At 53.0% G+C, this 12509-nt stretch overlaps 1 protein-coding gene across 4 annotated transcripts in view; it reads left to right on the top strand.

Annotated features, from left to right (window-relative positions):
* Nucleotides 1–11652, top strand: part of CFAP100 (cilia and flagella associated protein 100) — a 49448-nt gene extending 37796 nt beyond the window's left edge. For 2 of the 4 annotated variants that reach the window (XM_017515985.2, XM_017515986.2), the window contains 6 exons: nt 4474–4525; nt 4642–4793; nt 7824–7959; nt 9242–9447; nt 10645–10738; nt 11377–11652. In XM_017515985.2, coding sequence (XP_017371474.1) covers nt 4474–4525; nt 4642–4793; nt 7824–7959; nt 9242–9447; nt 10645–10738; nt 11377–11490 — 754 coding nt within the window. In that variant the 3' untranslated portion in view covers nt 11491–11652. Of the gene's footprint in view, nt 1–4473; nt 4526–4615; nt 4794–7823; nt 8674–9241; nt 9448–10644; nt 10739–11376 lie in introns of those variants that run through there. The other 2 variants (XM_037734039.1, XM_017515987.2) reach the window with 2 other exon arrangements.
* Nucleotides 11653–12509: the final 857 nt, after the last annotated feature.

The following is a 12509-nucleotide window of genomic DNA, read 5'->3' as shown; positions in this document are numbered from 1 at the left end:
TCCATTTGCTTGTTAAGTCTTCCTCCATCCCTTTATTTTGAGCCTTTGTGTATCCTTGCATTTGAAATGGGTTTCCTGGATCCAGCACACCAATGGGTTTTAGCTTTTTATCCAAATTGCCAGTCGGTGTCTTTTGTTTGGGACGTTTAGCCCATTTACATTTAGGGTTAACATTGTTATGCATGAATTTGATCATGCCATTTTGATGCTAGCTGGCTGTTTTGCCCGTTAGTTGATGCAGTTTCTTCTTTGTGTTCATTCTCTTTACCATTTGTTATGTTTTTGGAGTGGCTGGTACTGGTTTTTCCTTTCTATGTTTCGTGCTTCTATCAGGAGCTCTTGTAAAGCCGGCCTGGTGGTGATGAAATCTCTAAGTACTTGCTTGTTCACAAAGGATTTTATTTTTCCTTCACTTATGAAACTTAGTTTGGCTGGATATGAAATTCTGGGTTGAAAGTTCTTTCCTTTAAGGATGTTGAATATTAGCCCCCACACTCTTCTGCCTTGTAGGGTTTCTGCTGAGAGATCAGCTGTGAGTCTGATCGGCTTCCCTTTGTGGGTAACCCAACCTTTCTCTCTGGCTGCCCTTAGCATTTTCTCCTTCATTTCAACCCTGGTGAATCTGATGATTATATGCCTTGGGGTTGCTCTTCTTGAGGAATATCTTTGTGGTGGTCTCTGTATTTCCTGGATTTGAATATTGGCCTGCCTTGCTAGGTTGGGAAGTTTTCCTGGATGATATCCTGAAGAGTATTTTCCAGCTTGGATTCATTCTCTCCGTCACATTCAGGTACACCTATCAAACGTAGATTAGGTCTTTTCACATACTCCCATATTTATTGGAGACTTCATTCATTCTTTTTTACCCTTTTTTCTCTAATCTTGCCTTCTCATTTTATTTCATTGAGTTGATCTTCGACCTCTGATATCGTTTCTTCTGCTTGGTCAATTCAGCTGTTGAAACTTGTGTATGCTTTGTGACATTCTCGTGTTGTGTTTTTCAGCTCCATCAACTCACTTATATCCTCTCAAGCTGTTTATTCTTCTTAGGATTTCGTCAAACCTTTTTTCAAGTTCTTAGTTTCTTTGCATTGGGTTAGAACATGTTCCTTTAGCTCAGAGACGTTTCTTATTACCTGCCTTCTGAGGCCTGTTTCTGTCAATTCATCACACTCATTCTCCATCCAGCCTTGTTCCCTTGCTGGTGAGGAGTTGTGATCCCTTGTAGGAGAGGTGTTCTGGTTTCGGGTGTTTTCATCCTTTTTGCACTGGTTTCTTCCCATCTTTGTGGATTTATCCACCTGTTGTCTTTGTAGATGTTGACTTTCAGATTGGGTCTCTGAGTGGATGTCCAGTTTGTTGATGATGAAGTTAATTTCTTTCTGTTTCTTAGTTTTCCTTCTAACAGTCAGGCCCCTCTGGTGTAGGACTGCTGAGGTCCACTCCAGGCTCTCCTTGCCTGGGGATCACCTGCAGCGGCTGCAGAACAGTCAGGGTTGCTGCCAGTTTCTTCTGCTGCTATCTTTGTCCCAGAAGGATACCATCCAGATATCAGTCTGACTCTCCTTTATGAGGTGACTCTTTGGATATATGGGGTGAGGGAGCTGCTTGAGAAGACAGTCTGTCCTTTATAGGATCTCAAGTCCTGAGCTGTGAGCTCCATTGTTCATTTAGAGCTGCTGGGCAGGTAGGTTTAACTCTGCTGTAGCAGAACTCATAAACGTCTTTTTTCACCCCCAGGTGCTCTGTCCTGGGGAGTTATGGCTTTATAGTTTCTGTCATACTGCTGCCTTTTTTCAGGGCTTCCCTGTCTAGCAAGGAGGCAGCCTAGTCACAGTCTGCCTGCAGAGGCTTTGCTGAGCAGCTGTGGGCTCTGCCTAGCTGCCGTGAGAACTTTCCTGCAGTATTGTTTATATGGGTATAGTTAGAACTGCCTCGGTGATGGAGGCCCACCTCTGTGATGGTGGACTCTTACTATAATGGCGGGCTGTCTCGGCAATGGCGGACTACCTCTGTAGTGGCGGACTGCCTCGGTAATGGCAGACACCCCTCCCCCACAGAGCCAGACCATCCCAGGTTTACCTGTGCTTGCTGTGAAACTCCCCATCCAGAGCATTTCAGATTGCTGGTTTTTTGTGGGGGTGGGATCATCTGAGCCTGATCATCTGGCTCCCTGCCTCAGACCCCCCTTTTTGTTTATTTTGGTTGAATGGGCGACTCTGTCTCCCAGGTGTTCCAGTCACCTGTTGAAAAGGCACCTGGATCTGTGTGATTTTCCACGCAGTGACCCACTGTGCCAGCTGAAACAGCCACGCAGAGATTCCTGGCACTTTTTTGCCTGGAAATCTGGCATGGCTCCCTGTTTCAGTCCCCTTTTTATCTGTTGAATGGGAGACTCTGTCTCCCAGGTGCTCCTATTGCCAGCTAAAACAGCGCCCAGACCTATGTGTTTTGTGCAGAGATTCGCCATGCTGGCCAAAACAGCCAAGCTGGCGACCCGTGGGGCTCCTCTGCCTGGGAATCTCCTGGTCTGTGGGCAATAAAAATCCATCTGGAAATGTGGTGTCCAGTCACCCTCCACGCTTTCGCTGGGAGCTGCAATCCTGAGCTGCTCCTAATCAACCATCTTGGATCCGTCTTCCACATTTCCTGTTTTCTTCTGGAAGCTGATGGTTTATCAACTTGGATAAGAGTGGCTGAAGTGGGGATGGAGAGAACTGGGGATGGAGAAAAGTGGGTGCTGTAGGGCTTGCGGCTGCTCCCTATCTCCCTGCCCTGGCCCTGTGTCTGTGGCGACCTACTCTCCTCCATGGGGCCTTTATCTGCTGCTCGGCCTTTCTGCTGTCCACCTTCTTTCTTCTCCTCTCCACAACTGCCTGTTCCTGCGCTCCACACCCAGATGGGTGGCCCCAACCTCAGCCTCTATGGCCCAAACTGATACTTCTCCAGTTGGAAGAGGACCTGGGCTAGCTTTCCTCTCTGCCCAGTGCAGCCATGCCTTGTGGGGAAGACCAGCCACCACTAGGGCACGCTGCCCGGCCACACAGACTGGTGTTGCTGCTGCCCTGTGATGCCCTGCTGGTGAGGGGCATTTCCAGTTCTGTGTTGAGATGCAGCCTGCTCTGCCTCAGGTCCCCTCAGCCACAGAGCACCCCCCCACCAGATGGGCCCTGACTTGGGAGACTTGAGCACAGAGTGGGGGATCACACTGTCCTGGGTTTCAATCCTGGCTCCTCTATTAGCCAGGTGACCAGGGCCACTGAATACAGCTGGGCAGGTTGTGAGCTGTACAAGGCACTCACTCAGCCAAGAGGGCACATGGGGGCTGAAGTCCAGCCCACCCCCACCAACTGCCAAGCCAGTCTCCCTGACCCAGGCTATATTCATCTGGAGGGCGGATTCTTGGAAAGGAATTGTATGGGCCAGCAGTGCCCTGCAGGAGGCCAGCTCCCTCATCTGTGAAATGGGCATTGGTGTGCAGTGTAACGCGTGGCCTGGTGAGTGCTATAGTTGTTATCACGGCCTCTCCTGGGAAGCCCTCCTGGATTTGCCATCAGAGTCCCATAGGACCTTGCACTGATGCCTCTCTGCTTCTCAAGGGTCAGGCTTGGCATCTCCAAGCCCAAGGCCAGGTCCCTGAGGTGAGCCAACCCAGCCCCCGATCTCATCCAGCAGCCAGATCCTAGGTGAGGCCTAGGCTGGAGCAGCCTGGGAGAGCAGGTTTGGAAGTAGATGGAGGTGAGGCCCCCATATGGTGGGGCCTTCTGGGGCCCACACGAGTGCTTAAAGCTCACACATCTTGTTCCCAGCCCCTCTCCGCTGGTCCAGGACATATCTTGCCCCTGGGCACTCAGGGTCACCTGGAGGCAGCCCTAAGAGTCCTTTGATGGTTGTGTGTAGGAACCCCTGGACAGGAGCCAAGACTGATCTGAGGTGGGGGAAGTGGGCAGGAAAGGCCTCACAGGTGGTGCTCAGAAAACAATGGTGAAGCAGGAGGGGCAGACTGTGGCTGCAAGTGCAGAGGCCTGAAGTAAGGCAACACCTAGAGAGAGGGGGCCTGACCGGGCAGGACAGAGGGGCCGGGACAGGGGAAGCAAGGTGAGTGCTGGGAGGGCCGCATGGCAGGCCCCAGGAGGAGAGACGGTTTTATTCTAAATGTGGTGGGGCTGGGATGGATGAGGGCCCTGGCCACCCAGGACTGGAGTCTCTGAGGACAGGTCTGGAACGTGGTTTGTCTAGCATAGCAAAATGGCTAGGGCCCTGGGAAAATGAGTGGATTGAAACTATCCCCTGGCTACAGTGTGGCAGTTGGGGACTGTGAGGAAGCTGGTGCCACCCTTTGGGCAACTTGTGGGCAGCTGGGAGAGGAGGGATGGGGATGCCACCAACGCCTCCAAGACCTCTGCGCGCCCTCCCCCAGCTCCTGCCTGCTCAGGCTGGTCCCAGAGTCCTGACCCTGCTATCTCTTCCCAGGTCGAACTCTCCCGTCCCCACCTTGCAGGAGGACACCGACAGCGATGGGGAGGTGAATGGCCCAGTTCTGGGCTGGAATTCCGAAGCTGCCCCTCACTTGTCCTGTCCCCACCCCTGCCCCTCTGGCGCTGTCCCCAGCCAGGTCCTGCCAACACCTGTGGGTTGCAGGAGCCCCAACTGTACTTCACGGAGCCCCAGCAGCTTCTGGATGTCTTCAGAGAGCTGGAGGAGCAGAACCTGTCACTGATCCAGAACAGGCAGGAGATGGAGGAGACATTGGAAGAGCTGAGCCACACCCTGAAACATACCCAGATCCGCATGTAGGTGCAGGGGGTCCCCACCATGCTCATCGTGGAACCCCCAACCCCCAGCACTAGAGCTGAGCTGGGGCATACCCCCCATCCCTGTTCATGGCCCTGGCCTTGCCCAGGTTGCCTGAAAAGCTCCATCTGTTTGTGGGCTGAATCCTGGAGACAGGGTGGCAGAGCTGGAAGTGGGCAGTGCCCAGGTGCCCATGCCCACACTGGAGCAGCCCATGGCTAGAGCCAGGCCTCTCCAAGGACCTCCCACCCTAGGCGCTTTCTGCTACTACCAAGCTCCTGGGAGGCCCTTGGGGTGGCTGGAGGTCCACAGGGACCCTGACCCCCTAGTTCCTGAGTTCCTGGCAGCACTAACATACTTTGCACAGGCACCCAAAGCAGTCATTTGCTCAGAGGGCCTGGAACTGCTGCTGCTTCATAATCTGTCACAGACCACTGAGTGGGTGTTCATGGCACCGAACTGGGGAAGGCCAAGCCACCTGTGGGCTGCTGTGAAGTGTGTACCCAGCTGTTGCTCAGCAGCATAACAGGGACAGGAGTGGCTGCAGCCCTGAGCAGGAGGACTTGGGTGTGGTCGGTGCCATCCTGAAGGCTGGGGCCAGGTGGGGCTGAGACAGGCAGGGATGGGTGAGGGCCATGTGGCCACCCAGGATTGGGGCCTCTGGGGACAGGCCTAAAACACAGCTTGTCCAGCATGGCAAAGTGGCTAGAACCTTGGGAAAATCCCAGCCTTCCAATTCCAGCCAGAGAGGCAGCAGGAAAAGTCTGGTATTGCCCAGCTCTCACCTGGACCCCACCTGAGGCTGTTATGGTTCCTCCTGCTGGGTGTGGCCACTCAGTCCCCTGCAGGGTACCCGGCTCCAGGAGAGCTGGGCAGAGCAGGGTCAGCCTGGGGCACCAGTGAGGCACATTCAGAGCAGGGAATCCTCCACTCCACTCAATCCCCGAATGCTGCCTATGCATCCATTCTGGGTCAGGCCCAGGTCTAAGCTCTGCAAGGAGAAAGCAAAGCCCTGCCCTCGTGCAGTTGACCTTTAATGGCAACAGACACAACAAACAGGTCCACAGATGTGACTTGTGGATACTGATATGTTCTAGGAGGAAAATCTATTTGAGAATGAGGGCTAAAATGGAGAGTGACAACAGATGAGAGGGGCAGGGAAGGCTTCCAGGTGTCAGGACTAACTTCCCAGAGTGGGAGGAAGGCCAGTCACACACAGGCTGGGCATAGAGGGTCCCAGGCAACAGAAACAGCAGGTGCAAAGGCCATGAGGTGGGAGCCTGCTGAGGCTTAAGTGTTCCATGGGGGAGCCATGCTCCCGAGCACCCATGTCCCATTGATGCAGTGTGGTAATCTCCAAAATGACATGAAACTCTCACCCTCAGGCAAGACTATGTGCCCTGGAAAGCTGGGAGGTGCCGCACACAGAGGAAGACGAGTTGGGAGAGGTGGGCAGCCTCCCAGGTTCCCAGATAATCTGGCAAGAAGACAGGTTCCTCCTCCAACACATGCATGCAAGCATAAACCAGAATGCTGGACGTGACATCCAAAAGCTGGTCTTCGGCCAGCCAAGCCATCCCTGAGAGCATCCACACTTTGTTTCCAGAGGAGTCGCAGCCAATGTGTATTTAACTTCCATGAACTCGGCTATCTCTTTTCAGAAAAAAATCAAAATACAGTTTTAAAAATATATAAAACAAATAGATAATCTGAGTAGGCCTATATCCATTAAAGAATTTAAATCAATAACTAATAGCCTGACAAAAAGGAAATCCCCAGGCCCAGATGGGTTTGCTGGTGAATCTACAAAGGAAGAATTTCATCTAAGGAAGAAATTACACCAGTTCTCTACAATCCCTTTCAGAAGTTAGGAGCAGAGGAAATACTTCCTAACCCAGTCTGTGAAGCCAGTATGACCCTAATACCAAAACTAGGCAAAGACATTACAAGAAAGGAAAAGTAGATACCAATCAACATCCTGAGGACCTCATTCCACCATCTTGCTGATGCTATTCCTCTGGTTGTATCTTTAAATTCTTTTCAATCTATAGGTTTCCTTTGTTTTCCCCCTTGCCATCCATTTGTTGAAGAAACCAGACAACTTTTCCTATATTGAAGTGCTTCTCAGACTTTATGTGCAGTTGAATCGCCCAGGAATCTTAAAAGGAAGTTTCTGATTCAACAGGCATGGGTCAAGGCCTAGGACTTTATTTCTGACACACTTGCAGGTGATGCCCAGGTTGGTCTGAGGACCAACTCTGAGCAGCATGTCCCTTGTGCATCTGTTTATTACAGTTGAAAGGTGAGTGTTGAAATTCTACTACTAGATATATAAAATGCTAAGGTGTCCTCACAAAAACCTGTACATGAATGTTCATAGCAGCAATATTCCCAAGAGCCAAAAGGTAGAAACAACCCAAATGCCCATCAAAGGATGAACGGATCAACAAAGTGTGGCCTATGCATGCAATGGAAGAGTACTCAACCATAAAAAGAAATGAGGTGCTGACACATGCTGCAACATGGATGGACTTGAAAATATGCTGGGTGAAAGCAGCCAGTCCAAAGGAAACATGTTGTGTGATTCAATTTTTATGAAGTGTTCAGGGTAGACACAAAATAGATTTGTGGTGGCGTAAGACCAAGGGATAGAGGGGACAATGAGAAGTGACTGCTAATGGGCACAGGGTGATGATAATGTTATAAAATGGTAATGGTTGTGTAAACTCCTTGAATATACCAAAAAATACTGACTTGTATATTCTATGATAATTTTATTGTCGGTGAATTATGCCTCACTAAAACTGTTTATTTTCTTTAATGTTGATGGTTAAATATTTTAAAATCCCCCCTGCATTCTGCCAGCATTTTTGACTCTCTGGACATGCAGAGACTTGGCACCTATGATCCTTCAGTCCTCAGGATAGCTGTTAGGGGCAAAGCACCATATAGATTGTCAGGCTCAGAGAAGCATTGTACCCAGGGCCGTGCTGAGTGAATAATTACCTGCTTGTTTCCCACTCCTCCAGGGACAGGGAGGTCAACCAGCTGAAGGAGTGGGTCACCACGATGATGATGTCCATCACCAAGGAGGAGGACACAGCAGCAGAGCTGGAGCTCAAAGCCCGAGTCTTCCACTTTGGAGAGTACAGGGGAGATCAGCAGGTAGGCTGAGGATCGAGGTGGCCAGAGGCCCACGGGAAGGAGGAGCCCTTGGGTACCCACTGAAGGAACCCTGACGGCCTCTAAGAAGATGCAGGGCAAGGCCGAGGTGAGTGCTCTGCAGCTGCCCTTGCCCTGCCTGCCTCCAGGAGCCACCACATGTATCCATGCCCGTGCCAGCCAGCTTGGTTGCCCCTATACCTCATTCATTGCTTCATTCTTTCATTCAGTAAATTTGTCTGCTTCTTAAACACATATATTGTGCCTGGCAAGGTGATCCTGAAGGCGAGGAAGAGGCATGTCCCCAAGCCAGGCTGAGAGGGTGACAGAATTAGGAGAGAACAGAAATCCAGTGGTGTTCTGAGCAGCAGAAGCCAGGGACTGGCCAAGGGCTCAGCCTGCTCCCAACCTGACAGCACACTTGGGGCCACCCTGGGCATGGGGTGGCTTCCTACTGTCAAGCACCGGCTGCGTGCCAGGCACTGGGCCAAGGGTGTGGGATGCAGCCGTGAGCAAGACAGCGCTCCCCTGACATAGCTAGAGTCCGGGGTCACTAGTTGTGCCCAGGTTGGGCTGAGCTGCCTGCTTGCTGCTCCTCTCCTCACACAGCCCTGTGGAGGGGCTATTACCTGTTTTCTTTTTTTGTTGAGACAGAGTCTCACTCTGTTGCCCAGCCTAGAGTTCAATGGCGCAATCTCAGCTCACTGCTACCTCTGCTTCCTGGGTCCGAGTGATTTCCCTGCCTCAGCTTCCCAAGTAGCTGGGATTACAGATGCGTGCCACCACGCCTGGCTAATTTTTGTATTTTTAGTAGAAACCAGGCTTCACTATGTTGGTCAGGCTGGTCTTGAACTCCTGACCTCAGGTGATCCACCCACCTCGGCCTCTTAAAGTGCTGGGATTACAGGCATGAGCCACCATGCCCAGCCTGTTACCTGCTTTCTAAGTATTAGAACAGGCTCAGAGGACATGGCTCTGTTGGGAGCTGAGATCAATGCAGGGCTTCCTGGTGGAGGGGACTGGGCCCTGTTGGCTCATCAGAGCCAGCTGGGGGAGGGGCTGGAACCAGGGATCTGGCTGACTCCAGGGGGCCTACAGGGATAGGCTGCTCTGGCTAAGAAAAGCCAGTTCCCCAAGTTCTGTTTCAGCCCATGTTCTCAGAGCCCCCGCTGTGTGCCAAGCAGGCAGCCCCACAATGGGAGATCAGCAGGCCACCTCCAAAGGCACTGATATTGGGGTGGGTTTCAGCCTGCTAGCCCCCTGCTGGAAGCCTCCTCTTCCACAGGATAAGTTGCTACAGAGCCTGAACCGCAAGGTGCTGGATGTGTACCGGCACTGTGTCAGCACCCAGCAGGAGGCCAACCTGGGCACCGTGCAGATGCTGACCGTCATCGAGCACCAACTGGATGAGCTGCTGGAGAACCTGGAGCGTGTGCCTCAGGTCAAAATCGAGCAGGTCGAGAGGGCCAAGGAGAAGGAGCGGCGCATCAGGTGAGCTCTAGGCCTACCCTGCCAGCTGCTGAGTGCAGGCTGGCCTTGAGGGCAGACAGTACTACAGGCCCCACCCTCAAAGCACTCCGAGGAGACAGGCCCCCGTGCCCCGTGCGTGCTATGAGAGACAAAAAGCGGGTCTTGGGGGGATCTAGTGGGGCATCACACTCAACTGGGGGGTGGTTAGGGAAAGCTTTCTAGAGCAAAGGACAGTGACTTGATGTGGCCAGGAGGCTCAGGGAGGGACAGGGTCTAAAAGATGGAAGAGCTGGAGCTCAGTTAGTGTGGCCAGCATGGCCAGCCTCAAGGACATAGAGCAGCAGTGGAGAGATTTAAGCAGTGGGGCAAACACAGCCAGGTAAGGTGTGGTTAGATTCTTCCTTCTGGATCTGGACTGGAGGGGCAGGAGGCTGAGGGGGAGGGCAGCTGCCAGCACCTGGGAAGGAAGGCACGGCTGCAGCAGTAGGTTGCCAGAGCAAAAGATAGGGTGCAGGGACTCAGGGAGCCCTGGGAACTTCAGCTCTGAGGGGAGTGGAGGGCGCAGATGGGCACCAGCTTGCCATGTCAGGACACTAGCCTGGACCCAAGGTAGATGGGGGCTGTGGCTTCCCTGGCCTGTGGGCAGCCTGGTTCATCCATCCTGTGGAGGGTCATGAAACAGGGCAATCTGCAAACACACATCCATCCCCCACAAGCACAGGGGCTTCTCCTCTGGGTTCCTGGTACCCTGCTCGGAGTGGGCACTAGGCCAGGCTTTGATGACTGGGAGTACACACAGGAAGGACAGGACTCTTGCCTGAGGGAGATGCTGGACCTTCATGGTGGCAAGGGAGGCTGCAGATGCACAGATCAGGCCATGGGTGTAGATTCAGGGAAATGAGCCTCTGGGAGAGGGGTCTGCTGGATGAAACTTAGATCAGCCCTTGAAACTTAGATCAGCCCTTGCGGGATGCCAGAGCCAGGGCCTTGGAGCAGCAGGACCCTGCCTATCCTCTGGGCCTAGGCCACCGTGGCCAGAGCAGTGGTGCTTTGACTATGGATAGGTATTGAGGCCTTGACCTGGCAAGAGAGGTGAAGAGGAGCTGGGAGTTTTCAGTCCTCACGGCCTGACCTGGGGACTCCGTGAGGAAATTACTCAACACCCCCCAGAGCCCCCTCCCGCCCCACAAGTTTTCAGTGTTATCTCTTGCTGCCCAGACTTCGAGAAGAGAAGCTCCAGATGCAAAAGATCCTGCAGGAGGAGCGTCTGCAGCGGGCCCGGGCACGTGCCCAGGCTGAAATCAAGAAAAATGTAGGCAGGGTCGCCTGGGGGTGGTCTCTGCTGGAGGGGGTCCCAAGACAGCCTGGCAACTGAGGTCCTACAGCCCAAGCCCCTAACGCCTCTATTCTGAAGGCTATCACTGAGGCTCTGAGGGAGACAGTCTGCTTTAAAACCGAGGCCTCTCCTAGGACCTGCTTCCTGTAGGGGTCCCTTCCCCCAAGCTGCCAGCCTATGGCCCATGGAGGGCTGAGACTGGTTTGGCCATGCCCGCCCACCCCAGTCAGGTACACCCTGCTCAGGAGCAGGGTCCCACCACCCTAAACACACTCTGGCCAGACCCCAAGCCCTGCTCACTACCTGTCACTTGGGTCCCCCTACTGTTGTGTCCCAAGGCCTCCACCCTTCCTGCCCTCTGACCCTAGCAACAGGAGGCAGGTCACCCTGCACCCACATCTAAGAGGTGGTGCTCCAGGGACCAGGTTTGCTCAATGCCGGGGAGACTCACACCCCTAGTTATTTCAGTTAACTCTAGCCCTCAGCCTGCAGGGCTGACCAGAGTGGTCTGGAGCCGACTGGAGCTGCTGGGTCTCTCCCTGTGCCAGGGGCAGGGGTGTGTGGGCATACATGCCTCTGGGCAGCGAGGCTCACTGGGCTTGTCTCCCCTGCAGAGAGGCAGGACACTGGTGCGCCGCTCAAAACCTCCAGCCCACAAGATCAAACAAGAGTCTGAGCACATGCTGATGGACAAGGAGAAAGAGGAGCTGCTATTTTTCTTTACTTAATCTTCACAAACCACAGCTAGGTTCTGGCGTAAGGCTTAGCAAAGATGTTGGCAGTGGAGGCAAAGACTGGGCTGGGTATTGAGTGGCCCAACTGAGCCCTCTCCATCTCCTGTGTGCTCCCCTCCTCACCTGAATAAATTCATGTCTCTTTGGAGTCTTGAAGGCCTGTTTAAGGAAGTAGCCACTTTTGCCAAATTTCAGCATCCCCGTTTTCATCATTTAGCCCTAAGCAGTGCTTGAGGGCAGGAGCATGACACCTTGGTCCTCATCTAAAACAGCTGCTCTGCAAAGCAAAAGCTGATTCCATGCTGGGTGTAGTGTGAAATCAGCCTCTGTGCAAAAGACCAAAGAAACACAAGCAGGCAGCTAGGCATATGGTAGGTAGGGCCAGAGCTACCAACTGAAGGAGAAACAACAGGCTGAACGCCATATATGCAGCTACTCGAATCAAGCCAAGGTAAAAAAAAAAAAAAAAGCCTTTAGTGCATGACTACACAACACCTTTCATTCATTTGCACTAGGAGTTGGGCCCGTCACCAGCAGGGAATCTCAGTGCCCAGAACACCGGGTGCCAGTCCCAGTCACTTTGTGGTGGCGTTCCCAGGGAGGTGCATGGGAGAAAAGTAGAGGCCCAGAGGGCATTCCTGGGGACACACCCTGCATCCCGATGGAGATTGGATGGGTGCGGCTCCACCCGCTACGCCCATGGCCAAAAGCCTGGAGGGAGGACGACTCTGGGCCACCCTGAGGCTAAAGAGCCTGCCAGGGTGGGAGAGTTCTGGCCTCGCCTTAGTTGGTGACAGAGCACAGGTCTCTGAAGAAGACCCGTTTGCAGATGAGGTGTGGATTATTCCATGTGGAAGAGCACCTGGGACAGCACCTCAGAGTGGGATGAGACGGGGAGTACTCACTCAAATTTGGTGTCAACCCCAAATCCAAGAAACAAAGAAACGTAGGGCAGAGTTTCAGTCTGAGAACCAGAATGGCCTCTGAATGAACACATACTTCAAAAGGCACGA

This window comes from Cebus imitator, unplaced genomic scaffold (genome assembly GCF_001604975.1).
Source record: "Cebus imitator isolate Cc_AM_T3 unplaced genomic scaffold, Cebus_imitator-1.0 Scaffold568, whole genome shotgun sequence".
Lineage (NCBI taxonomy): Eukaryota > Metazoa > Chordata > Mammalia > Primates > Cebidae > Cebus > Cebus imitator.
This window is presented reverse-complemented; position numbering and strand designations above follow the sequence as displayed.